This window comes from Psammomys obesus, unplaced genomic scaffold (genome assembly GCF_907164565.1).
Source record: "Psammomys obesus unplaced genomic scaffold, mPsaObe1.curated_primary_1811, whole genome shotgun sequence".
Lineage (NCBI taxonomy): Eukaryota > Metazoa > Chordata > Mammalia > Rodentia > Muridae > Psammomys > Psammomys obesus.
Window position 1 is genome coordinate 13,490,120 of NW_026596117.1, and position 25,940 is coordinate 13,516,059.

Here is a 25,940-nt window from a genome sequence, read left to right on the forward strand (position 1 = left end):
TTCTTTCTTTCTTTCTTTCTTTCTTTCTTTCTTTCTTTCTTTCTTTCTTTCTTTCTTTCTTTCTTTCTTTCTTTCTTTCCCTTCCTTCCTTCCTTCCTTCCTTCCTTCCTTCCTTCCTTCCTTCCTTCCTTTCTTTCTTTTCTTTCCTCCCTCTTTTCTTCCCTTCATTTCCTCCCTCCCTCACTCCCTCCCTTCTTCCTTCCTTTCTTTTTCTTTCTAGGAAAGCAAAGCTCAGAGATCGCAAGCCCTCCAGCAGGCTTCCAGATCAAGCTACCTGGCCTCACAGGCCCGGCCATGCCCCCTTGCTGTATGAGGATGCTGTTCATAAATGCCCATGTTCCCTACCCCATCTCCTTTGAGACAGGGCCTCACTTTGTACTCCGCAACCCACACTGGCCTGGAGCTTACTGTATAATCCAAATTGGCCCCACCTCCCTCCTGCTTCAGCTTTCCCAGTGGCGAAAGGGGTGAGCCACTCCACCTGGCAAATGAGCTTTTCCTTCCTGCCCCTACACCTCCTTGTTTTCCTCTGTCTCTCTGTCTCTGTCTCTTTCTTGCTCTCTCTGGTGCTGGTACCCAGGGTCTTACACTTAGTTATTCTACCACTCCTAGCCACCCCAACCTAGTCAGCACTGGTTGAACAAACTGACTAATGAAAACATGATGACATTTGAACATGAATTTAACTAGGTCCTTTGTTGAACTTTAATTCCCTAATCCAAGAATCATCATTAACAGAGTGACTTCATTTAGAGAGTGGCTGTGAAGTCCCTTGCACAGGAGAGGTTAGCATCCTGGGCTGGAGTGAAGGCAAGGTGGAGGTTTCCCATTTTTTGAAAGCAACCTATTAAAAAAAAAAAAAAAGTGAAACAAGTAAAATGAACTGTAAGCCTAAACTGTTGACATTGTGGTCTTCCCACGGTTTGTATTTCAGCTTTATTTTTTTATTTTTTATTATTACAGGAGAAGCTGTTATCCAGATCTCTTCAGAGGGGTGAAGATCTGCAGTTTGACCAGGTATCGTAATTTCAGGAAAGAGTCTTTCTTTGAAGAACCACGTCTGTCCTAATAATCTAGTTTGCATAGGTCCACCATTGAGAAATTCCTTCATCTTGTATAGTGATTCTGTATGTTCCTCTATGGTAGATTCTTCCGCAGTAGAGCAAGAAACTGTCTTGACTTTAGTTTGCTTGGTACTTTAAGCCTTTTTGCTTTTCATCGTAAAAGTCTTTAACATGCTTTTGAAGTTTTCCCAGGAAGCTAACTAAATCCTTCCACCTCATTGTATGTACTGGTTTGTTTCCACTATCTATCTATCTATCTATCTATCTATCTATCTATCTATCTATCTATCTGAGGTGGGCTATCATTGTGTAGGCCAGGCTGGCCCCATACTGTCAGAGATCCACCCGTCCCTGCCTTCCAAATGCTGGAATTAAAGACATGCACCACCACTCCTAGCCCTGGAATCTAGAATTTTTGCATTATGTTATCATATGTTTTAAACCTTAACAGTTTAACATTACTTTTCAACACGTAATATTTTTTCACTTGTGGTTCCTAGAAACCTGTATTTAGAATATCAGTATCTAAAGTCTGTTCTTTTATTAATTTTTCCCCTTTGCTGAGATTAAATGTTGGCTCACATTTTATCATTATCTTTTTTTTTTTTTTTACATGTTGGTTATTTAAAATAACATTCTGGTGTCACTGATGTTCACGGCCTTTTTACTCAGAATCCAGTTTCTATTGGTGCATTAGTGTTAGGATGGCAAGCGTGGCTGCCTTCCAAAATATTGTGTCTAAGAAAAGGAAGCCAATGCTCAGATTAGATTAGCTGATCAGATTAAGCAGACTGCTTAGGGCTGTGGGCTGAGACTCACCAGAAGCCTGTGCTGCTGGACCCGACTACAGTTTTCCAAATCTTCATTCTTCAAGAGAGGGTTCTACAATAGAGAACCAGCGTTGGTGGCCTGTTCTCCAGGAGCCAGCGTTCTGCACTCACTGAGTAGACAGAGGCCACAGGCAGGAAGGTAACGCCTGGTTACTCAGTCCTTTCCAGGGCTTACTCCACTGCAGAAGTAACAAGACCATTAGCATCTGGCTTCATCAGAGAGATAAAATCAGGGTTTGATCTCTGACTCAACGCCATTATCAGGAAATTTTCTTATTTTTTTTTTTTGTAAATGGTCATTAAAAATTGCAAATAAGGCAGGTGGTGATGGCACACACCTTTGATCCCAGCACTCCGGAGGCAGAGGCGGGCTGATCTCTGTGAGTTCGAGGCCATCCTTGTCTACAGAGCAAGTTCCAGGACAGCCAGGGCTACACAAAGAAAACCCTATCTCGAAAAACCAAAAACCGTAACAAAACAAAACAAAAACTGCAAACCAGTGCTAACTGGTCTGCTTGCAGAGAGATGGGGCATGAGTTGTTTTATTATGTTTAGCAGGCAGTTTTATTCTTCTTAGATACTAAATGAAGTTTTGTTTGAGGCATACTACTCATTTTAGTAAAGTGTAATTTTCTAAACATTAAACAATAGAATTAATATCTCATTTTGACAGTAATTTCCAATGTTACAGCGCATATCTAATCATAGGACTATATAATAAATGGAGGCCAAAATAAGTCAGAAATCATGCAGAAGCCTATAGGTCCTAAATAATGAAGAAGAGCCTGTGGAATGAAATAAACCATGCCATTCTTTTTTCCTGGATAAACTTTATTTTGAAGTTTATGAACAGCATGAAACACCAGGGGATTAATTTGATTTCTCGAGATATTAATTTATCTTCATTAGCCAACGCTTCCTGCCGTCACAGAGCTGAACAAGCCCCTGACTCTTCTGCAGGCTGCATGTTTTAGATAAGGTGACAAAGTTCCACAGAGCATTGACTATACACTGTTATAAAATGTTAATTTTAGGAGCAGTTGGTTTAGTCAGGTGTAGAAATGCCCTGGAAGGGAGAACATTTTCTTGGAATCCTTGATGATATATGACCATAGGTCATTATAGCTAGTCTGGGAAAGTTGGGTTTATTCAAGAAAGGAAATCAATTGGTGCTTATCTTGGTGATAGTCAGCTCTCTGTTGCTGTGATAACAGAGTAGCTGAGATAATGGAAGAAGGGTTTGTTTTGGCTCAGGGTATCAGAGGTTGCAGTCCACGGTCACATGATCCTGTTGCATCCTGCCTGTTGTAGCTTGTGATGGCTAAGAAGTAGAGAGAAACAGGGAGGGGCTAGACTCCCAACATTCCCTTCAAGGGACTGTCCCCAGGTGATCCACTTCCTGCCAAGAGGCTCAAAGTACCACAATTTCCAATGCTAGCCTGAGCTGGCCACTAAACCTTTGACACACGAGCCTTCAGGGACTTTGCAGATGCAAACCTGCGCATTCAGGCAGCATCAGGGAGGCCCCTCATTTTAACAGCTCTCCACCCTACACATCACGTCACCCACTTAGGTGTCGCTTGACGTCTGTTCTCGTGGTAGATGTGGCTCTACCATGTTATTTTGCGGCTATCAGAGCAATTGTAGTTCTTCTGTTGTCACAGCCCTTCCTGCCACCCTCATATAATGTAGTCTTTTTGTCTTTGAATCTCATCGGTCAGGTTAGAACGCTTGTGACAAAACACCAGTGGCTCACCCGTGTGCCTCACTGCTCTCCAAAGATACCCACGCGTGTAATCAGGACTGTCGTAGACAGACTTGATTTTACACACACGAGTGGCTTGCGGGTGCTGGATGATCGCAAGCTACCAAGCTAAACTGAATGGTTTGGGATAAATATTAACCATGACTAAAACTTAAGCTGATTTTTATTTCATTCCATGCCTAACGCCTTGGCTTATCTTTGAGCTCTGAGACACGTTTTCTGTCACGGAAGCTGCGGTTTCTCTGTGGCTTCCACCAGGCGGCTCGTGGAGTGCAGCGGGGAGATTGCTGCCGGCTGCTGTTCTCTCCTGTTATATTTGGCTCTGTCTTGCCTTTCAGCTGATAAGCTCCATGAGCTCCGTCGCTGAACACTGTCTCCCTTCCTTACTCCGAACCTTGTTTGACTGGTACCGACGCCAGAACGGAACTGACGATGAGTCTTACGAGTACAGGCCCAGGTCTAGCACAAAGTCTAAGGGGTAAGCGGCGTGTTTAACTCCATCTTACACGGACTTGAGAGACTTGAGGAGCAGGGGAGTGGGGATAGTGTTATCAAGCTGAGATTGTGTCACTTGGCTACTGAGCACAGACTGCATCAGAAACAAAGTAGACTGAGTTTGTGCCCATGTATGGTAGTAAGAACAAAGGAGAGTTCCTGCTTAAACTTCAGTAATCTACTTCATGAGTTGTAGGTTTGGGGTTTCCATCCCCAGGATAGTTAGACAGAAATCACAGGAGACCCATCCCAGAAATCAGTGTGGAGCTCACAAGGGCAGTCTGAGATAACTCAGTGGTCCTAACTCAAGAGAAGACCCAGCCTGATGTTAGTAAAGGGAAGCACAGCGGTGCAGTAAGAACGAAAGAACTGGTACCCAAAGAACTTGTCTGCTCCCTCCAGATTTCACAAGGGAACTTGGGTTGTGTAGAACATCTGCATCTAGGCAGTTGTTGGAGGCTTAGTACTATGCTTTGGTGCATCACGTGTAACCTGCCACCTCAGATCCCACATTGTGTTTTCATCTAGAAAAGTTAGCAGTTCTGTTTAATTCATAATAAAAAAATTTTTAAAGCTACCAATGAACTATGAAGCTATGCTAGATATTCTAGATGGAAACTGAAGTCTTTTTCTTCCTCTTGCCGACTCTTCTAGACCAGGCTTATTTCTAGTAGATAGAGCAGTGAGGTGCATGTACCATGTGCCAAGTCTGACAGAACATGCCAAGCATGCACTGTCCCCATGCCAGTTGGTGCTGAGTGCCCCACGCATACCCAAGCACTCTCACTCACACTTACTCATACTCACACTCAGCACTTTTGCTTGTGCTAAGGAGGACCACAGTAAACAGCACAAACCAAGCACTATACAGTAGCCATTTTGGAACTTGGAGTCTCAACACAGTCCTCACTTTGTGTTCTTGTTTTAGAGACGAGCAGCACCGTGAAAGAGATTATCTTCTGGAGCGGCGGGACCTGGCCGTGGACTTCATCTTTTGTTTAGTTTTGGTTGAAGTTCTAAAGCAGGTAAGTGCCTCTCTATCCCAAAGCCTGAGTCTTTTGCGCCTTCATGTTTCTGGTTCTTGAGGGAGGATGTTATCTCCGATCCTGGCCCACGCAGTTAGCCAGATCATTTAACCTAATTGCACATCTTTCTGCTGCCCAGGGCATGCCTCCTCTGTCCCTGTCTGTCGCTATTCTTTTTACCTTCGCATGATGCACAGTCGTGTTACCAAGAATGAGCTGAGTGGAATTCCTGCTAAGTAGGGACTTTCAGCTATAAAGACTGTCTGTCATTTGGCTACTTCATCCCCTCCCCCCCTTCGTTTCCCTGAGGTGGAAGTACAGATGTAAATAATGTCAGACACAACATTTGTTGAAAATTAATAAAGGTGTGCATACAAGTTCTGGTATGGATTGAAGGTTGTCTTTTTTTTTTTTAAGTTTGTAGTCTTTAAGACATCTTCGTATTTCAAGCTATGGACTGTGGTTTCAGAAACTTAGAAAACTGAAAAAAGAAAACACATTTTCCTTATGTAGTGTTTGGGAAGGAGTTTCACTTCTGTTACTTAGGATGGCATATAAAAGAATGGCAAATGCCAAATCTAAAAGTAATTTGCAGTCTATTTTATTTCATTAATATATACCTGGATTATAGGGTCATTTATGCGCTGTGTTTGTTTTTACATTGTACGTGAGCTGACAGTTATTTGCAAATAAAAGGCATAACAAATACATAAAAGAGATAAATGAGTTAATAAGTCAAAGTCACCTTAGTGTATACATTTTGTAAAGCTTGTGGGGGTGGGGGTGGCTTTTTAGTAGATCTGGGAATCAGATTTCCTCTGTAACTTGTTCTAACAAGCCAGATTTGGTTTCTCTGATCTCTGAGTGTGGCCAGGATGCCAAGATGCTAAAGCCAAAGTAACTAGGGCAGGAGAGCTGTGAGGAGAAAGGGCCCAGGACAAAAGTGAACTTGACTGTACCCTGTGGCTGACTGCTTGTGTGCTGACTTTGGTAGCCCAGTGGTGTGTGTGTGTGTGTGTCCACTATTCCTGCTCTCTCTGGTGCACTTTGGCATGGCCCTGAGTTCATGAGTGGTAGGGCTTCAGAGCTGTGGCGGTTGCGGGAGGGGGTACCCTCCCCTGCCCACATCCTGGCCTCTCCCTCCCTTTCCTGTCCCAGCCTCTCCAGTTCACACAGCTCTCCTAACACAGGGGAACATCAGCACCAAGAAGCATGGGCCATTTGGAAGCTTTCCTAGTTGGCTCATCTTTCAAGATCCCTGTGCAAGGCCTTGCTGACGCACTGCTCGCAGGGGCTCAGGTGTGAGGCGACAATGTGCAGCCTCTGATAATGACCCGGTTTCTGGGGCCACGTTGTCCCTCCCAGTAGGACCCTTCCCTCAGCCTTTACTATCTCTTCATACCAGAGTTCAGACATACCCAGCCAGAGAAAAGTGAGTCGCTGAGTACACAGGAACCTTCTTCTAAAACTGTTTGTAGGGACTCCTTTCCACAAAAAGACAGAGTTGTTTCTCTTTCTTAGATTAGTTTCTCTAAGCTCATGGAAAATGAAATAAAAGATCAATAGAGATTTCTAAAATGTCGTGACTAAGTAATCCAATTTTCTTGTGTCAAAATGACATAGAGCTTCATAGATCTCCAGAGTAATCGACTTAGTGTCTTGAATTTTCTAGGGCCTTTGCTTCTGTCAGGCATAACAGATCCACACTGGACTGTAACTCTGTTATGTTGTGCATCGGGTACTGGAGTACCAGTACACCATACTCAGTGGTGACGAGGAGTCACTGCTCATGTGACTTAGTCCCCGACTCTACAGGGCAAATTGTCTGTCCCTGGCTGATAGTGATATATGTGCACTACAACCCATGCCCTGAACCCTCCTCCCCATCCCACTCCTGTGCACGAAGGAATCCGTAATCTCTGAGCCAGCTGATTATTGTCATTGTTGGGAGGTTGCCAAGGCACATAGTAATAATCCCAGCTGCCCATCTTGTTTGCCAGGACACTCAGGCTAAGTTGTTTTCCACCAGCCTTTTGTCCTCTGCGTAAAAGGCTGGAGGGTACCGTTGTTTCAGTAGGCCTCGGTGGACTGGAGATTCCCAGGCTGACTGCTGCCTTCACGGTGCAGACTAAGAAAAGCCCTCAGTAACAGTGACGTGGCAGCAGCCATGCGGTAGTTCTTTTGTTTCTAAATTTGCAGGTTCGCCTTTTAATAAAAAAAGGTTGTTATTTTTACTGAAATCAGTGCTATTAAATTGAGTGAGGATGGCCAGGCTCTTTTCAAACTGATTGTTACAAGTTATAAAAAAGAATAAGTTAATTTAAAAATGAAATGAATAGCAGTGATCCATCATGGGATCAAAACCAACTCAAAATTTAAAAAAAATTTTTTTTTTTTTTAAATAGTGAGAAGAGGGGCTGGGTAGATGTCTCGGTGTGTAAAGTGCCTGCTGTAAAGGTCCATGAGGACCTGAGTTGAAATCCCCAGTATCCATCTAAAAACTGAGTATGGGGGCAGGCACCGACAACCCCAGCACCATGGGTGTAAGACAAGAGAATCCCCTGGACCTCATCAGCCTAGTAGGATGGATGTATCCAGGTTGACTGAGGGACCCGTCTCAGCAGGTGTGTTGGAGAAGCTATCAAGGAGGCTACCTGCCATCAGCCTCAGGGGAACAGGGTGTGGTAAAGGCCGGCTGTCGGCTTCAGTGCTGTTCTCGGGGCTTCGGGGTGTCTCACCAGCACACGGGCATTTAGGAGCTTTGGGGCACACTGGGCCTTGTGCTGACTCTGTGTGTTTACTTTCTCTCGGGGCTGGAGAGAACGTGTCTTAAACTGCATGTGCACTGTAGAGGAAGCAGAAACTCAAGTTCATATAGCAAGTAAGAAGAGAAACTCAGGCTTGAAGAGTGTCACTTAGCACCCTGCTGCCATCGTGACGGGCATCCTTTTCCTGGGAGCAGCAGTGGCTATCTGCAAGGGAGACTTAAAATTGGGTCTGCAGACTTTTGGCATTCCCTCACAGAAGGAAGGCGTAGGGAGTGTGATCGGACCCCCTCCTCTGAGATTCCAGCCAAGCCTGCCAGTGGCCTGCTGGCTCTGAGAGGTCATAGAATCTACAGGAAGTGGAAGGCGGCCCACCTAAGCAGCTATTCGGACTTTAGTGCTAGAATTCTGGGACACAGGTGTTGTCAAGGATTTTCAAAAAATCTGAAGTGTCTGTGGTTTTGTTTCTCTTCACACTGGACCTCAGGTCTCCGGGCGTGGATAAGCCATGATTCTGCTCAAAATGCAGTTAGCACAGATATCTTTGTGGCTGTCTGTGCTTGTTGGTTTTAAATGTTCGTTTACATGCGAGCCTGCTGCTGAGTTTGCCAGCTATAATTTAAACCTAATCACATGGATTTCAAGTTCAGTCCTTTGCTGGCCTCCTTTCTTACTCTTCCGCTATTTTTATAACAGTTTCTTAACTTAAAATGTTTTATATGTGTTTCAACAATAGTGTTTTTCTTGATGTTGAATTAAAAAAAAAACAAAAAAACCTACTGTTTCTTATCTAGTACGCACTTTTTCACTTATACTTAGTTACCAAGATCAGCCAGTGTAGCTCTTACTGTGTTTGTAGGCGTGCAGTTGTTACTGTGAAAAGTTGGGAAAGTGGGCTGAAGAGTCCGCTCTGTGGTTAAGAGCTCTTACTGTTCTCAGAGAGGACCCATGTTCTGTGCCAGCACCAGTGTCGGGCAGCTCACAACTGCCTGTAACTATGGCTCCAGGAGACCCAAACAGGAAGTGAAAGTGGAAAGCAGGGTTAGACGAGTGTTTGTAGCTGAAAAGGAAGGGATTCGGATTCCTAGGGCCAGAAGGGAACGTTAGCGTCGGCTAACAGCTGTTAGTGGGCCAGCTTTGCAGCCCCGTCCCTGCGCTGGCAACCTGACTCCAGCAATAACGTGAGTATCATCCCGCCGGTTCAGAAGGCCTTCCCTCCTCCATCAGGGTGAAGGCCTCAAGAAACTGAAACTCTCACCCCAGCTGTAGACAGCATGTAGGACAGAGCTTTTTCACGTCAGAATAGTCCGCACCTCACGATGCCCCCACTCGATTGCCAGCAGTGTCTGGGAGGCCTCGCTTACTACATTATCTTTTCGACTTGCTGTTGTCAGACTTGATGTTTTCCCATCAGGTGTAAAATAGTAGTAGCTTATGTGTTTTCCTTGAGTTAGTTATAAAATGTTTATTGTCTTACGAGTAAATTGTTGGTAGTGTCGAAGTGATGAGGCTATTAATTGAAGTCTGCTATGCTAATTATGTCTTCCTGATGTGATTTTTTTTTCCTTTAAATTCTAGATTCCTGTTCACCCTGTGCCTGACCCCTTAGTTCACGAGGTTCTAAACCTAGCTTTTAAGCACTTTAAGCACAAAGAAGGGTAAGTATAACTAACTTAAGGCTGTTGCTTTTTCTACAGTGCAGATTTGGGCTATTTAAGTAAGATTTGAACACTCTCCTCACCACTCCTGCTTTTCTCTGCCTTAAGGTTGCTGTGTAGGTTAGACTGGCCTTGAGCTCTGGACCCTTTGCCTTGGCCTCCCCAGTGCTGGAACAACAACCATGCATTGCCATCTCCTGGCTCTCAAGTTTGAATCTTAGAATGAGTTCAAAGCAGTTATCTCCCAATTGTTTCCAGTCTTTCCTGAATATAAGAAAAAAAAATTGTAAAAATAATTTGTAGCACTGAGGATTGAATTCATAAAAACCAGAAGGTTAAATTTCATGGTCTGTTAAAAACATACACAGAAGAAAATGCATGTAGTTTTTACCCTGTAAGTGTTCAGCAAAGATGTTCTAAAACTTTGATAAGGAATTTTATTGTTGACTTATGTTTTTCCCCTGTCTGGTTTTGTCTCGGTTTTCACTTTGCTTTGGAGACAGGTTTTCACTGTGTAGGCCAAGCTGGCCTGGGATTCACTGGGTTGCCCATGTAAGCCTCCGCTTCCCAGGTCCTAAGATTACAAGTGTGAGCCAGCACACCTGGCTTTCTGATAAAGAACTTTAAGCATGTCAAGAGGAAACATTTCCTAAAACGCCATGCCCGTTCTGCTGTTGTTGTAGATACTCTGGAACCAACACTGGGAATGTGCACGTCATTGCGGACCTGTACGCAGAAGTGATCGGAGTCCTCGCCCAGTCAAAGTACGCTCTGGAAGCCATTGTCTGTGCTGTGCTTTAGAGTGATTTCTCCTGAGGGGCACCGCTTCTTTCACACCTGCCCTTCTCTTCCCAAATTGTCATGAGGCTAATTGTAGAGTCCCTTGTGCAATGCCCATCCCTGAACTGTTCAGCCTGCATTCATTTATTCCTGGTTCTCATATACATGTGAATCAAGGCAGATTTTGTCCAAAAGAGTCTGGACATTGCTTCAACCCCAGTTTTGTTTGTTTGTTTGTTTGTTTGTTTGTTTGTTTTTGTTTTAAGGAATTCTGTAAGAAAAAAAATTTTTTTTAATTGTTCATTTAGTGCTCTGGGCAGAGCTAATTAATTTTATTGCTTTCCAGTTGAGTGCTTTTATTTCCTAGCCTGCACTGAAGTGAATTCTAATCATCTTGTTTTAATACAAAATAGTTTTCAGTAGCTAGGAAAGATACCAAGGCAGGAAGGCTAAAAGGCTCCTGATCACTCCAGTGCAAGCTCTTGCTCCATAGGGCATACACGCACAGGGTTTTACTGAACTTGTCTCCCGTGGACTGTAACGTGGGCCCGTGGTTGCTCCAAAAGCTGGACACTTAGCTCACAGTGGTTCCTCAACTCAGGTGAAGGACCACAAAATCATAGAATAGAAACAGTGATTAAAGAGCAAAAGGTGTCTTAGTCTTAGAAACGTCAGTGAGAAATTCTGAGTAATCCAGTAGCAAGCTTGATTCTAGATAGTGCGAAGTTAGTTGTCCAAGTTAACTGTGTAGTGGAGATAAGGAGTCTAAATGGCAGAAAATGTATGGTACCAGCCTCTCTCATATAGTTGTAAGTGAAAGAACTGCAGTACTGTAGACAGTACTTCAGTGTGCCCACTCATGCGTGTGAGGATCATGGGGAGATGCGAGGGGCTCACGCCATAGGAGACTCTCACCCAGGAGGCGGGATGCATTTCCACCAAGGAGGGAGAGGGAAGGCTGATGGAGGCTGGTGATGCCTTTGGACCTTGTCTAGAATGTTTCTTTGATTATAACGATTTGAACTCACTCTTTGATTGTTTCTATGGAGTTTTGGTTGCTGGTGTTTGTATTGGATACAGGGTCTCACCATTGCAGCCGAGGTTGGCCTAGAACATGCCGAGTAGCCTAGTTTGGCCCCAGACACTCTTGGCAATCCTCCTGCCTCGGCCTCTGATTCTTTCCATGTGCCAGAGTGCCTGGCTTTAGATATCTGTTTTAAATATAAGGAAAGAAACACTAGTCACACAGATTGATGACTCGAGCTCAGGACTGTGTTCACAGTAGTAGACAAACCTGATCCTTGTCACGCAAGGAGATCAGCAGCCTTTTTTCTATGTCTTCACACACGGGGTAATGATTTTCAGTTATAATCAATGCCCTACAATTGATTGATTTGTCTCTTTGAATTCATCTGTGGTCCCCAATCTGTTCCCCATGTAACTGTCATAAGAAACTTAGAAAGGGGCTTTAAAATTGCAAGACAATCTTATTTCTATGATTATGTTTCTTGAGGATGTTATTTAGTGTTATCTTATTGCTAGTAATAAATACCAGCAGCATAAGAAATGTCCTTTCTGATTTCTTCTGTAGGAGCTCCTGACTTTAAAATAAACCTGGAGTACATTAGCTTAAGTCACATTTTCCTGAGTGTCTTTTTCTGGTGTTTTTGATGAGGGCAGAAAAAGGAGATATATAAATCCCCCGGGTACACATCCTTTGTTTCACCTTGAAGATCATGCGGGAAGTTAGTGTTTCTGACTCAGGTCCATGATGTCTGCACGTATATTAAAGGTTTCAGGCTGTGAGGAAGAAGTTCGTGACTGAATTAAAGGAGTTGCGGCAGAAGGAGCAGAGCCCGCACGTGGTCCAGAGCGTCATCAGCTTGATCATGGGGATGAAGTTTTTCCGAGTGAAGATGTACCCCGTAGAAGATTTCGAAGCATCCTTTCAGTTCATGCAGGTGATGGTCACACTCAAGACCAGCAGCTACAGTTAGCCCAACACTGCCCATCCTTATTCCTTTTCCTACCATTATTACTGATTTTTTTTTTTTTTTACTTCCATGTATGATAACTATCTTTGGTGTAGAGTGACTCTGTTTTAGCTTCAGGACATCTTGCCCTTAGCTCTGTGACAGGATAAGCGAGTGATCATGGAAATGTAATGTTACAAATTCTTCAACCTCTTGTAAATCTAAACATCCCCTTTTCCCTTCAAGGAATGTGCTCAGTATTTCCTAGAAGTAAAAGATAAGGACATAAAACACGCGCTTGCTGGTTTATTTGTGGAGATTCTTATCCCTGTAGCCGCTGTAAGTATATACATATATATTCATACTGTGCGTCTTGTGAAAAAAACGTGCTTCCCTTCCTTCCCTGAAAACTCTCACAAGGCAGGGAGGCGGTGCCGGTCTCACTCAGCCCCTTTGCTCCCCAGTCCTCAGAGGTCAACTGGTTATGTTAACAGATGTAGATTGTTTTGCACATCATTTCATAGATTTTTATTATTTTCCAGTTATTATAGAAGATAGGGCAAATCTAGCCTCCTTTGTCTTGGCTAGATATGAAAGTTAATTGCATTTCACTCAGATTTCACTCTCCTTAGAATTTTAGTGAAGATATTTATTTCTGTGTTGAAAAACAAAGCTGCTCTGGCTTTAGCTTTTACACATTGTCCAGTGGCCTGTGTGTGTTTTGAATTGCCTCATTTGCTCATGCAGTGCTTCTGAAACATGCTTAGGAATGGTAGGGTGGCCAGAGATTGCTATCTATCTATCTATCTATCTATCTATCTATCTATCTATCTATCTATCTATCTATCTATCTATCTATCTATCTGAGATTGATTTTTTTCTATCTATCTATTTATCTATCTATCTATCTATCTATCTATCTATCCATCCATCCATCCATCCATCCACCCACCCACCCACCCACCTACCTATCTATTTATTGTCTTTTCAAGACAGGATTTCTCTGTGTAGCCCTGGCTGTCCTAGAACTCATTCTATAGACCAGGCTGGCCTCAAACTCTAGAGACCCACCTGCCTCTGCCTTACAAGTGCTGGGAGGGCTAAATTTTTTTTTTAATAAAGTTAAGAAATTGGGATATTAATGACAATGGTTGGCATAGCTTTAAAAACTGCCTTGCTATTAGATTAACGCTAAATAAGGAAGGCCCCCTTCCTATGGGTACAAATAAAAGCTGTGAATTAAAGGTTTGAAAATGGCTCCAGTCAACCTGCTCATCTTTCATCCCTGTGTTTAGTTCCTTAAACTAGATTCACTTTATTAACAAAGACAAGGCTATCGCTCTTTAAAAACCATGACAATAACAAGTCAGTCGTCATATGTTATCTACAGTGGCTTTACCCTCAAGTCCACTCAACGCCTAAGTATGTGGGGGGAGAGCCTCTACATAGAAACTCTGTAGTGTAGGGACATACCTCAACCCATAACTCCAGTCCTCTGTAAAAGCAATGTGTGGTTCCTGAAACATCTATGCCTCTAATGGCCTCCTTCCCCTCTTTGCCTGGCTGGCCTGGCTTTCTTCCTTCAGTATATGCTGTTTTCTCATGTACCAAGGACTCATCTGTGCCTAGAAAATAGGCAGCAGCAAGCTAGGAAGAATTCTGTGTGGTTCTTGAGCTTATTCATGGCATGCAGACAGAGGATAAACTTGGATGCAGCATATGCTGGCTGTCATGTTATGGCAGGCTCTGTGAAGAAGTTACGTGGGTGCACAGGAGGGACCGGCTAAGGACGGGAGCTGAACTCTTAGATAGAGTATGATTATGTAAGCACCATCCTGAGGGAGATGGTGACAGCTGAGCGAACACTAAGGGAGAAAGACAGGCTCTGTCTGGGGAAGGAGCTTCTCAGACTCCCCGTGTGGGTGTCCTGAGACTGTTGTAGGGGGAGATGCCAGGAAGATGCCATGGCTTGTCCCCTCTCCCAGGGCCAAAGCTGTAGGAGCCACAGCTGGAACGGTTAAGTGTGAGGCTTGTTCACTCACTTTCTTATAGAGGTCAACCCAAAGGGCCCTCAGAGCACCCACAAGGGCACAAGCCACAAGGTGGCTTGTCCTTCCACACCTGCTGTGTGTTCTCACCTCCTGTCTTGCTGCTTGCATTCTCCAATTATTCCTGCAGGTTTACTTTATAACATTTGGTACATAGGACTTCTATGTAAATCTCAGTGAATCATTAACTTATTTCAGACCTTGTGGGAAGGTCTCAAAATGCTTTTATAGTTTACCGGTAGTAACCGTTTATCTCTGTCTTAACCCTTTCCCTAGGCTGTTAAAAATGAAGTCAATGTCCCCTGTTTGAAAAATTTTGTGGAGATGCTGTATCAGACTACGTTTGAACTAAGTTCCAGGAAGAAGCATTCACTGGTATTGAGAAGTGTTTCAAACCTTTGTGTACTTAGTTGGGAGTTGTAGTAGTTGACTTATGCCTCCCGCAGATACTGGACAGAAGTGTAAAATGTGAAATTGTAACATACCCAGGACCGAGAACACTTTGCACATGCATTTTCTCCTGTTCCATTTTAGATTTTCTACTTTTTATTATTAAAAGAAAAAAGAAAGTTGCCAGGCACAGTGGCACATGCCTTCAATCCCAGTGCTTGGGAGGCAGAGTCAGGAGGATCTCTGTGAGTGTGCAGGCTAGCCTGGTCTACGTAGAAAGTTGCAGGATAGCCAGAGCTAAACAGAGAAACCCTGTGAGAAAAGTGGAGAGGCAGGAAGTGGGGAGAAGGAGGAGGATGTAGGGAGGAGGAGAGAGAAAAGAAAGAGGGGGAAGGAGGAAGGGGAGAGGGAGTGAGGAAGGGATAGTTTATTGAGTAACTACAAGGCGCCTGCTGGCTGAGTAGTAGCTGGAGCCTTGTCTTACAGAGATGGCTTGTTTTACTGCCTCTGTGTTTAATGGGTTCTTCAGACTTCCTGCCCAGTGTTTACCTGTCTTGACAGGTGCCTTAAATTTTATTTTATGGTATATATTGAATATAGTTTTATATTCAACCATAAATTCTTTTATGTTATTTTATGCCATAAAATTGTATTCTAAAATATCGTGTTTTAAGAACCCATTCCCTGTGTAATTTCACCACTTCCGTTCTGAAGCTGACAGCTTTTATTTTCTCCAGTAGGCCCATCCACTTCACATTACTTTTCTGCAGTTCTGGGAAGTGTGGAGAACTGGCCAAATACTGAACATCTACATTAGAGATAAAATAATCATGACTCTTAGTTGTGCCAGACGTTGCCCTAAATGCCTCTCATTCTTTGGCATACTTAAGCCTCACACCTCAGTAGGACATTTTGATTATCGCCTCTCACTTAGGAAAATAAGCTGCTATAGCCATGTGGTTAGCCGAAATCAACTGGGTCTCAACTGCTAGGCTGAGCCTTGGTCTGTTCAGGAGCTTCGTCATGGGGAAGGGATGAGACGGTCCAGGGAAAGGGAAGAATTTGTTCTAACTTGGGAGATGGTGTAAGGAATTGGTCTCATGGAATGCGACTTTTTCTCATTCCTTGTTGGTCGAGGAAATGACGTTTCCTATTGAAAATGGGGAAGTTGTATAAAAAGTCTGTACTTATTTTTAAGAGCGTAAATGAAACCTCCATTCATGAGTCCTGAACCTTTTCCATGAAAAATGTTAATTCTCTTTTCCCTATCTCTCACAGGCTTTGTACCCACTAATTACCTGTCTTTTATGTGTCAGTCAGAAACAGTTTTTTTTAAATAACTGGCATATTTTCCTACAAAACTGTTTGTCGCATTTAAAGGTAAGACATTGTTACGTCTCTGACCTCTGGATACTGGCTGTGATGTGTTCATTTTTGTATGTCCACGAAACAGTAAATCGCAAAACTCTGATTACTCTTGGTGCATTTGAATACAGTTGTGGTAGTCTTTTGTGGACAGTACTTCTGTAGGGAATCAGGTATAGAAATGAGCGTGCCTTTGCTTGAACATTTTATTTTTTTTTTAATGCAGAATTGTGTGTTTTCAAGGGTCATTATATCATCTTAGATGCAGTGACGTTTACTTATAAAAATATTTATCAAGGATTATGAATGAATTATTACTTAATCTCATAAAACCCTCCGCATACTTATTTTTTTCTTTTGTTTTAAAAAAGACCAGTAATATTGGCTCAAAACTGTCACTAAATCCTCGACAGTAAGTATACCCAGCCAGATCTGAACATTAGGGGTACCAGATCCCCAGTGTGTAAGCTCCTGGAAGTGTGACTTGAGTGGAGGGCTACTTGTTACTAGTACTGTCTGGCTGGCACATCCACTCTTTTCTTTACCTGTCAACAACACGCACGGCCTTGGGTTTGTGGAGAGACCGTTTTCTTCCTGGTATGCTCTGCTCTCCTGCTCCTCACTTCCTCCTTGGCTAGGAACCAACATCTAACATTAACGCTGTGACTACGCGTTATATGCAGGTCATGTGAACACAAGGTTACAGGCGTTTATTCAGATATTTGCTTATGAGTTTTATAAGAAGTGTAATCGACCTGTCATTTTCCTTCCTGTTCTTTGTCTGAGTTACAATGGAGACTGAAAGGCTGATGTTTTGACAGTAGTAAATCCAAGGCACAGAGAGGTTTAATGAAGGTCTCAGGCCATGTAACTCCATGGAGTGTTGTGAACAACAGGACTCCAAGAATAGTCCTCTGGATATACTTTTCAGTATCTTTTTCTTGATCTTATCTATTATCTTCAAAACTTCATAGTAAGGTATATGGAGGGTGTAAGTCTTCAAAAAAATTTTTTTGTCTGTTTTTCCTCTTACCCATACATTCATTTATAATATTCCCTCTCAGAGAAGAATTGAGATGCCTTCTTTGGTTATGAAAGTCTCCAAGACTAGGTCATTGATCAAACTCTTTATATCTTTCAATCAAGGGAGAAACACAACCAGTTATTTACATGGTGACTGTTTCTGTCCTTATTTTGAAGGACATCCACATGGACATAGGCACTGAAGGGGAATGTGTTCTTTTGTGAGCCCATTTTATGGCTTCGGGAAGGTTCTTCAGATGTGCATTTAATGTTTCTGGGACTGTGCTCTGTCCCATGACAGTTCATACCTCTCTGTTGCTTTGTTGAAGTTTCTTTATATCTTCCTTTCCACCTAACATACTTATAATGCATTCACAGTACCTTAACCCCACCCCCTTTTATTTTGTCTTGAGGCTTCCATTTATAATGCTGTTTTCTTTGAACCCTTACCTCCTGTTTAATATTTCTGGCATATTGTCCATGTAAGTTAATGGCTGTATCAGTCTGCCAGGCTAAAGGACATAAGAGCCACTCAGCATAGCATGAATGTCTAGATTACAGTTGTCTTGGCCATTAACCCTTAACTGACATTAAGGCTCTATTCAGCAGAAATTGTGTGACTTGGCTCCTGCTCATTAAGCTTCTGAGAATGTGGCTATTGTGCTTAGTTATATGAAAGGAGTTTTAAATATCCTAAGAAATGTTATGCTAGCTATATGTCGTAACAAGTTGTATTTTATTTCTACTTATTGGAAAATGAAAGGCTTAAATGAAAGGCTTTTTCTAATCAATTACCTGATTCAAGTTAATCTCTTGATTTAAAAAAAAAAATTTTTACCCAAAATGTTATTTAATCACCACCACTCCTTTTTAGGATTTATTTTTTAAATACTTACTGGATGCTAGATGGAGTGTATCTTGTCATTTTCACTGTAGCTGAGGCTGAAAGAGGAAAAAATGACCTGTGTATATGTCACCAGTACTGATAGTCATAGCTCTGCATCCACAGTCATGCAGTGTTATAATGCTTGCTCCTTCCGGTCTGCCGTACTTATCCTGGAATGTGCTGAAAGGGATGCTGGGTGTTTTAAGGAAGCATCTTGGCTGTAGTTCTGGGATATTGAGAGACATTGTGCTCCAGAGTCGTAAGAATAAGTATAGTGTATTTTCTAGGCATTTAGAACTATTTATTATACAGCTTAAAAAAAAAAAATAACCATACGAGGCTGAGGAGATGGCTCAGGGTTAAGTGTTGCAGCATGAGGACCAGAAATAGGATTCCCAGAACCCATACAGATGTTAGGTGGGTATTGCAGCTTCCCTAAAATCCACTGCTTGGAAAGATGGAGATGGGATGGATCACCAGCACCAGTTGGCCACCTAGACTAGAACAGCAGCAGCTTCAAGTCAGTTGAGACACCCTGCTTGTCAGCTGGGTGATGTGGAAAGTAATGGAGGGAAACTACACACACACACACATACACACACACACACACACACCCTCACCCTCACCCTCATATATACTCAAGCAAACAGTTATGTCCCACGCTGAGAAGCATGCAAAGAACGCTTTAAAAGTTAGTGGGCCAAGTTTAAATAGACTTTGTTGCTATATGGTTACTGTGTGTGAAAGAATGGCACTTTATTTCCAGTGAACAGTTAATTTTAAAATTTTTGTCCTTTCAACAAGAATAGAGTAAGGACCATGTAAAAATAATCCAGTTATTTGGGGCCCCCCAATAATTTATATGTAGTTTCTTTCATTGGAATTTAGGTGTCAGGAGGAAAATCAGGTCATGAGACATTTTAGTTTTCCCCCAGCTTAAGTGTTAACAGCATGCTCCAGGGCACCCAAACCCTGGGATTGCTTTTTGGTTTTGTTTTTATTTTTGTTTTGTTTTCTTAGCATTTCTGGCCACTGCCTTGGAAATGTCAGATTTCTTCTCAATAGAGACCTTGGTGAGGAGCTGTCGTGTTTTGTGCTTATTTTCATCTAACACGCATGTGCTGCATCTCATGTTTATGTTTGCTGTCTCACGTTGCTTTATTTAGATGCCATCTAACAACAGTATCAGAAAACAAATAGAAACCCTGCAGGTGAGTTGTGTTGACGTCACCAAGTAAAGTATTGCTTTATTTCCTTTAAAAGCGGCATTTGTGTTCTTTTGTTTTGTTTTGTTTTTCCTTTGCCCATTGTTGCCATTGCGCGTCTGAAGTATTTGCCCCGACCTGTGTGTGGAAGAGTAGCCCACAGAGGACGCCCCTTTCAGAAGGTCAACTGTTACCGCAGCCCCGAGAAGCTATATTGTAGAGGTGGGGGTGATGGCCGAGGCTGACTATTGCCAGAGTTTATAGGTGTTACTACTGTGTTTAATTTACGTTCTTCAATTGCTCTAAATGAAGACATTAAAAAATATATATGTTCCAATGAAATTAAGGAGATACTAGCTTGGGTTTTTGATATGGTTTTGGTGAATGAATTTTTAAACTTTTATCCTGGGCTGGAAAGATGGCTCAGAGGTTAAGAGCACTGGCTGTTCTTTCAAAGGTCCTGAGTACAATTCCCAGCAACTACATGGTGGCTCCCAACCATCTATAATGAGATCTGGTGCCCTCTTCTGGCATGCAGGCAGAATACTATAAATAATAAATAAATCTTTTTAAAAAAACAAAAATAAAAAATAAACTTTTATCCTATTGGTTTGGGTTTTTTAACAAAGCATTTTTTTTTTTAAGTTCACATTAGAAAAAAGGAAATACATACATTAAAGTGGTTGCTGTGGGGGTCAGTTTGACTGATGTGTAAAAACTTTGTGGACTACTAAAGTCCTTTTTTATGCAACAATCTGATTACTCTGATTTGTAAGAATTTTACCTAGAGAATTATACATCTTCGTTTAAGGTCTACATCAATTTAAGGTATCTTTTGTTATTCTAACATAACAGCAGAATTAATTAATTCCTTTCTGTCTTCCTCTCTCTTTTCTCTTCTCCCTCCATCATGGATACACTCTTCTTTCTGTGGGTTTCCACAAACGGTGCTTTGGAGCTATCATCACGGAGCCCTGCAGACTCTGTGTCCTCCGTGTTCTGTCTCTCTTGCTCCCCCCTCATCATCTTAATTTCTTGCTGACCTCATATTGTCATATCTGATATATGGTATTTAAATGGTAGAAAGGAAAGTTATGTTTTATTGAAGACATTATTATAAAGATTTGGTTATTTTCTTAGTAACATTTATGAATTGCTTGTAACTTTGGTTACTTTAGTAGCAAGTAGAAGTCTGCTCCAAGGGGGAATGTTTAACATTTGGGATCACCATGAACCCTGCCATCGTGCAAAGGATTGGCATTGAGAGTGTTTGAATTTTCCAGTCTTAATTTTATGTAGATGTATGGAAAGCCTCGTGTGGTGGATAAGTCTCTTATCAAACACCCTCCATCTTTTTTCTTCGCTTTTAGTTATTTGTAGTAAATGCCTGTTATTCTAAACCTTAAAATAAGATAGAACTGCTGAAGTAAACAAAGTATTTTTAAGAATTCTCACTGGACGTGGTATTAGACACCTTTAAACCCAGTCCTTTGGAAGCAGAAGCAAGTAGGTATCTGTGAGTTTGAGGCCAGGTGGGCAGCACAATATAGTGAGACCCTGTCCTAAAGGATTCTTTGTTAGTTACCGTATGTAATTGCTTAACAATATAGAAATCTTCTAGAATGAATACTTTAAAATGTGGGCTTTTAGCAGCCAATCAGCAGATGTCGATAAAAGTGTTTTCTGCCACATTTTCAAAATTTACAATGTCTCATTACGTGACTGTGATCATGACAACAGCTAGAGTGAAGAGAAAAAAATTCCCTGATAACACTGGCTGAAATAAAAGAGTTTTCTCGTTGTAAATCATAAGGTAATTTAAATAATGTTGTGATTCTACATAAAAATTAGAAGTAATACGCTTAGCGCTGATTGGACGCTCAGCAGGTGGCAGGCACTGTCGCCAGCGCTTTGTGGGCTCTCTTTCGTCCAGTTAAAGATGAGGACAGCACAGCACAAGCAAAGTGATGACAGGATGTCCAGGGCTTGGGTTCGATCCCAGTGTGTCTGATTTCAGAGGCAAGCTCCCAAGCCTCTGGTCTGTCTTCTCTCTTTCTTTCTCTCTGTCTCTCTCTGTGTCTCTCTGTCTCTGTCTCTCTCTCTTTCTCTTTCTCACACACAAATGTGCTCACTAATGTTTGGTGTAATTTCACAAATTCATGTGACTGATACTATTTGGCACTTCAAACTTGATCTGGCTATGGACTGTGAATGATTTAAAGATGAATGGCCCATTGGTTGCATCAGTATTGTGTTATGAACCACTGATCAAATAGTTTGATAACACGTGTTGTTTTGAAATTCTCAGAAATGTTGACAGGATTCTGATATTTCATCGTATTTTGGAGCCTAATGAAGAGTTCAGCTGCTTTATTGATGGTCACTTCTGAGCCATCTGTACTTAGCAGAACTAAATGCAGACTGACTTATTTAAACTTCTTAGACTGAACAAAACAGGGAAGGTGGAGGCTTTTAGTTGTCAGAGATTCTGCTTGATCTTAAATGTTTTCCAGTGTTTTTAATAAGTTTATTCTTGTTTTCTTCTGTTTTTAAACAGAATAAAGACCCTAAAATGTCTCGAGTTGCACTGGAGTCTTTGTATAGACTGCTGTGGGTTTATGTAATTAGAATAAAATGTGAGAGCAATACTGTAACTCAAAGGTGAGTATTCTCTTAAGGTGCTCTGTCTTAAAGTGCTTCTAAAATAAAACTAGGTAGAATATGGCTCAGAGATACAGCAGGTGCTTAGCACGTGCAGGGCTCCGAGCTCTATCCTCGTTTCTAAAAGAAGTAAGTTAAAGCTTGTTACCATCCTACCAGTGGAATTGACCGAAGCACTGTAGAGAAGAATCTGAATTCCCCTGATGGAAGGAACAGGAGGAATTCTCTATTAGAGAATTGCGTTCCGGTCCCATGGTCACTAAGTTGTCTTTTCTGCCTGCAGTCGCCTGATGAGCATAGTGTCAGCACTTTTCCCAAAAGGCTCCCGCAGCGTGGTCCCCCGTGACACCCCTCTCAATATATTTGTGAAGATCATCCAGTTCATTGCTCAGGTGGGTGCTTCACCTCATTGGCCCTCTTGTGCAGGTTGCCAGGGACAACCGTTTTAATAAATGGAGGTTTTTAATCTCCCACACATTTAGAGGCGTGTTTTTAAAATATTAACACTATTCAAAAGCAGAAAATATGTACGCTTAGAGAGTTTTCAAAAATACAGGATGCATTTGTGGTAGACAGGTATTTAAGATCCACCCTATTCATTTGGAACTTATATCACTGATATTAGATGATTTGTTTTAAACATCTGTTTTATTAATTCATATATATTTATCTTTTTCATTTGGATATATAGACTTTCTAAGGACAAAATTTTATATTGTTTCATATATATATATATTTCTTTTTTTTTTCTCAGATAACTGACTTTATATTCTAGCAAGGTTCAATGATTAATTGATTAATTAATTAATTTCCTTAGGAGCGTTTGGATTTTGCAATGAAAGAAATAATATTTGATCTTCTCAGTGTTGGAAAATCTACTAAAACTTTCACCATTAATCCCGAGGTAAGAATATAAAAACTTAAATTGCAGCAATAATGAAGCTTTCGTAGTGGGAACAGAAGAGTTGGTCCTCCTAGGGTTTTATGTGATTCTCGTCAATTAGTCCATTTGGGAGGGCAGCAACAGAATCTTTTTAAGCTTTGAACACCAGTCGAATAAAAACTAGATAAAAGAATGCATTAACCCATTTACTTAAAATGCTTAAAATCAGTGATACACTGAGGAAATGCCCTGAATAATCCAACCACATGATAGAACTTTCTCTTTTCTTCACAGTCTCTGTGAATCTATGACTGTGGCTCTGTCCCTCTGATGTGTGAATTAAGGGAACACAGGAGTACTTTGTCTTATCTAGAAATGAATAACACTTTAAAGCTTTATCTTCTTTACATAGTAAACATGAATGAACATTTTGCCATCTTCTTGGTGTCCAGTGTACTGCACTGCTACCCACTGGCATGCCTATCCCTGCCTTATTAATCTCTGGAGCAGACCTCACAGAGTGACATGCGGGCTGGGACAATAGGATGCGGGTGGAGGAAGGCAGAACACAGAGAAGCAGTCAGGTCTGGGAGGAAGATCATGCTGGTCTAACTCATAGCATCTTGGGACATCTAAGATGTCAGGCAGATCATAAGGAGTGCACTCAGAGGGGCTAGATACAAGTTTTTGGCAGTCTGGAATGGGCAGTGGTTGATGCCGTGTTAGCCCATGTACTTCCTGTGGGAAAGAATACAAATGACAGCAGGCAGCTCAGGAGGAGCCTGGAGTATGAGTAGAGATGACATGGACAGGAGGAGTGCAGAAGCAAGGGAAGGCAGTATTTGGGAAAAGAGAGTACTTGATCCCACCAGTATTATGGAAAGTGAAAGAAGATGCACTGTGGCCCCTGATGAGGGAGAAATGCTTCCAAGAAGTTTGTGGGTGATGTTTATTCCGTTAAGATAGTTGAGACACATGCTGTGCTTCAGAGTTAAGGGACGTGGATATATGTTCAGCTGGAAGAGAAATACTGAGGATAAAAGAAAGAGGTTGTTGTCCCAACGTTCTAGAAAGTGCAAGAGCCCATTATCTTAGTCACCGTTCTATTTCTGTGAAGAGACACCATTACCAAGGCAGCTACTATAAAGGAAAGCATTTAACTGGGACCTTGCCCACAGTTTCAGAGACTTAATCCATTATCATCATGACAGGGAACATGGAGCAGTATCTGACAGCTACATTATGATGCCTCAGCAGAGAGAGACAGAGGAAGACAGGCAGGCAGACAGAGGGACAGAGACAGAGAGAGAAGGAGTGTGGGCTTGTCATGGGCTTTTGAAACCTCAAAGCCCATCTTGAGTGATACCCTTTCTTCAACAAGGCCATACCTTCTAATCCTTCTAATCCTTTCAGATAGTGCCACTCTCTAGTGACTAAGCATTCAAATATATACGAGCCTATAGGAACCATTCAAACCAGCACATTCATGGAAATTCTAACAAGTCTGGGAAGCCATTACCCTCTACACTGTGAGAAGTCCAAAGAGGACAAAAAAACCTGCATGTGACTGTCAGTAGATTGGTATGATTTTCTGAGAAGAGGTTGAGTTTATTCAGTCTTTACATGTGAAGGAGAAAAGTGGTCTTAAGAGAAGGGAGGGAGACTTGAAAGAGTCATGGAAGTTGAGAAATCACGGAGAGGTTTCAAGTGAGCCTTAGAGAGGAGGAGAGACAGCTGACCTTAGAAGGGTAATGGGTCCCATCTGGGGATTTGAAACCACAACAGACTCTGCTGCCAGGGCTGGTTCACAGTGTTGGACAGAAAGATTAGGTTCTGTCCTTCTTTCTCCCAACCCGCTTAGCATATATAATGCATGGCCCTGATTTCTCCCTCTTGGGTCTGTTTTCTCTGAAGAGGATGAACATTGGCCTCAGAGTCTTCCTTGTCATCGCGGACAGCCTACAGCAGAAAGATGGTGACCCTCCCATGCCCACCACAGGAGTCATCCTTCCCTCAGGAAACACACTTCGTGTGAAGAAGATTTTTCTTAATAAAACCTTGACAGATGAAGAGGCAAAAGTCATAGGTTAGTATTAAAGGGAATGACTCAGTTGCTGCTGTAACACCAGTTTGCACAAGTCCATAGTCAGATCTAAAGCACGTCCATTGACAAGTGTGGCCGCCCTGGTGTTACATTGATCTGGTGATGGTATTCGTGTCAGGGGATCTTCTTGCTAAATGTATTTTCTTGTGGGATGCTGTTGAGTATGTGCTGTCCTTCAAATCTGAGTTTGAGTTCTCTGCATAACTTGCATGTGGCATCCCTGAAGAGCATGTCACAGCTGGAACATCTAATGTGACAGCAGCTCACGGACAGATGAATGGGTTGTTATGACGGAAAGCGGTTTCCTGCATTATTGTAATGGTGTGCTTTCCCTCGTAGGAATGTCGGTTTACTATCCTCAAGTAAGAAAAGCATTAGATAGCATTCTCCGACATTTGGACAAAGAGGTTGGGAGGCCAATGTGTATGACCAGTGTGCAGATGTCCAACAAAGAGCCTGAAGACATGATTACGTACGTAGTACATACATGCTCCACTGCTATTTCAGCTTGCACAGAAGAGCAACAGAGGTCACCTGTTGCCATACATTTTCTCCTAGACTTCTTACACGTGGCCATTGGCTGTAGTTTTTAATACAGAGATTCCTTCCACATGCTCAGTTTTGTTGTTTCAAGTGATGCCGAACTAGTGTTCGTCATGCAAATCCAATAATGAGCCCTGTTTTCATTTATCACATGAATAATCGTCACTTAGCGCTGATGTGTATAGTATGACTGGCTTATGAAAACTGTCACATGATCCTACATACAGAGTCCTGCTTTTAAAAAAGAAGGAGAAGGAAAAAAAAAGGCCAGGAATGCTGTAAATCTGAGCTCTTGTGTTTCTGTTCTAGGAACCTGAGAATGTGGAGGGCAGCAATGTGTGGCACCTCTTTTAGAAACGACCCCATATCGCCCCCGTCCCCCATGCTCGTTACCCAGCATTTTTTCTCCTTATCGTTAGGTGCTTCCTTTTCATGGGGTAGGAGGTTTTACGATAGCCATGCCCCTTGTTTCCCGGC

The 25,940-nt window shown here is 42.2% G+C and overlaps 1 protein-coding gene across 7 annotated transcripts in view; it reads left to right on the top strand.

Annotated features, from left to right (window-relative positions):
• Positions 1-25,940, top strand: part of Fryl (FRY like transcription coactivator) — a 223,332-nt gene that overhangs the window by 117,935 nt on the left and 79,457 nt on the right. For 4 of the 7 annotated variants that reach the window (XM_055629354.1, XM_055629350.1, XM_055629351.1 and 1 more), the window contains 15 exons: positions 964-1,017; positions 3,998-4,137; positions 5,083-5,179; positions 9,523-9,602; positions 10,286-10,366; positions 12,175-12,343; positions 12,602-12,694; positions 14,680-14,778; positions 16,072-16,173; positions 19,234-19,278; positions 21,830-21,933; positions 22,217-22,325; positions 22,751-22,837; positions 24,731-24,902; positions 25,260-25,392. In XM_055629354.1, the coding sequence (XP_055485329.1) occupies positions 964-1,017; positions 3,998-4,137; positions 5,083-5,179; positions 9,523-9,602; positions 10,286-10,366; positions 12,175-12,343; positions 12,602-12,694; positions 14,680-14,778; positions 16,072-16,173; positions 19,234-19,278; positions 21,830-21,933; positions 22,217-22,325; positions 22,751-22,837; positions 24,731-24,902; positions 25,260-25,392 (1,565 nt within the window). The remainder of the gene's footprint in view (positions 1-963; positions 1,018-3,997; positions 4,138-5,082; positions 5,180-9,522; positions 9,603-10,285; positions 10,367-12,174; positions 12,344-12,601; positions 12,695-14,679; positions 14,779-16,071; positions 16,174-19,233; positions 19,279-21,829; positions 21,934-22,216; positions 22,326-22,750; positions 22,838-24,730; positions 24,903-25,259; positions 25,393-25,940) is intronic. The other 3 variants (XM_055629355.1, XM_055629352.1, XM_055629353.1) reach the window with 1 other exon arrangement.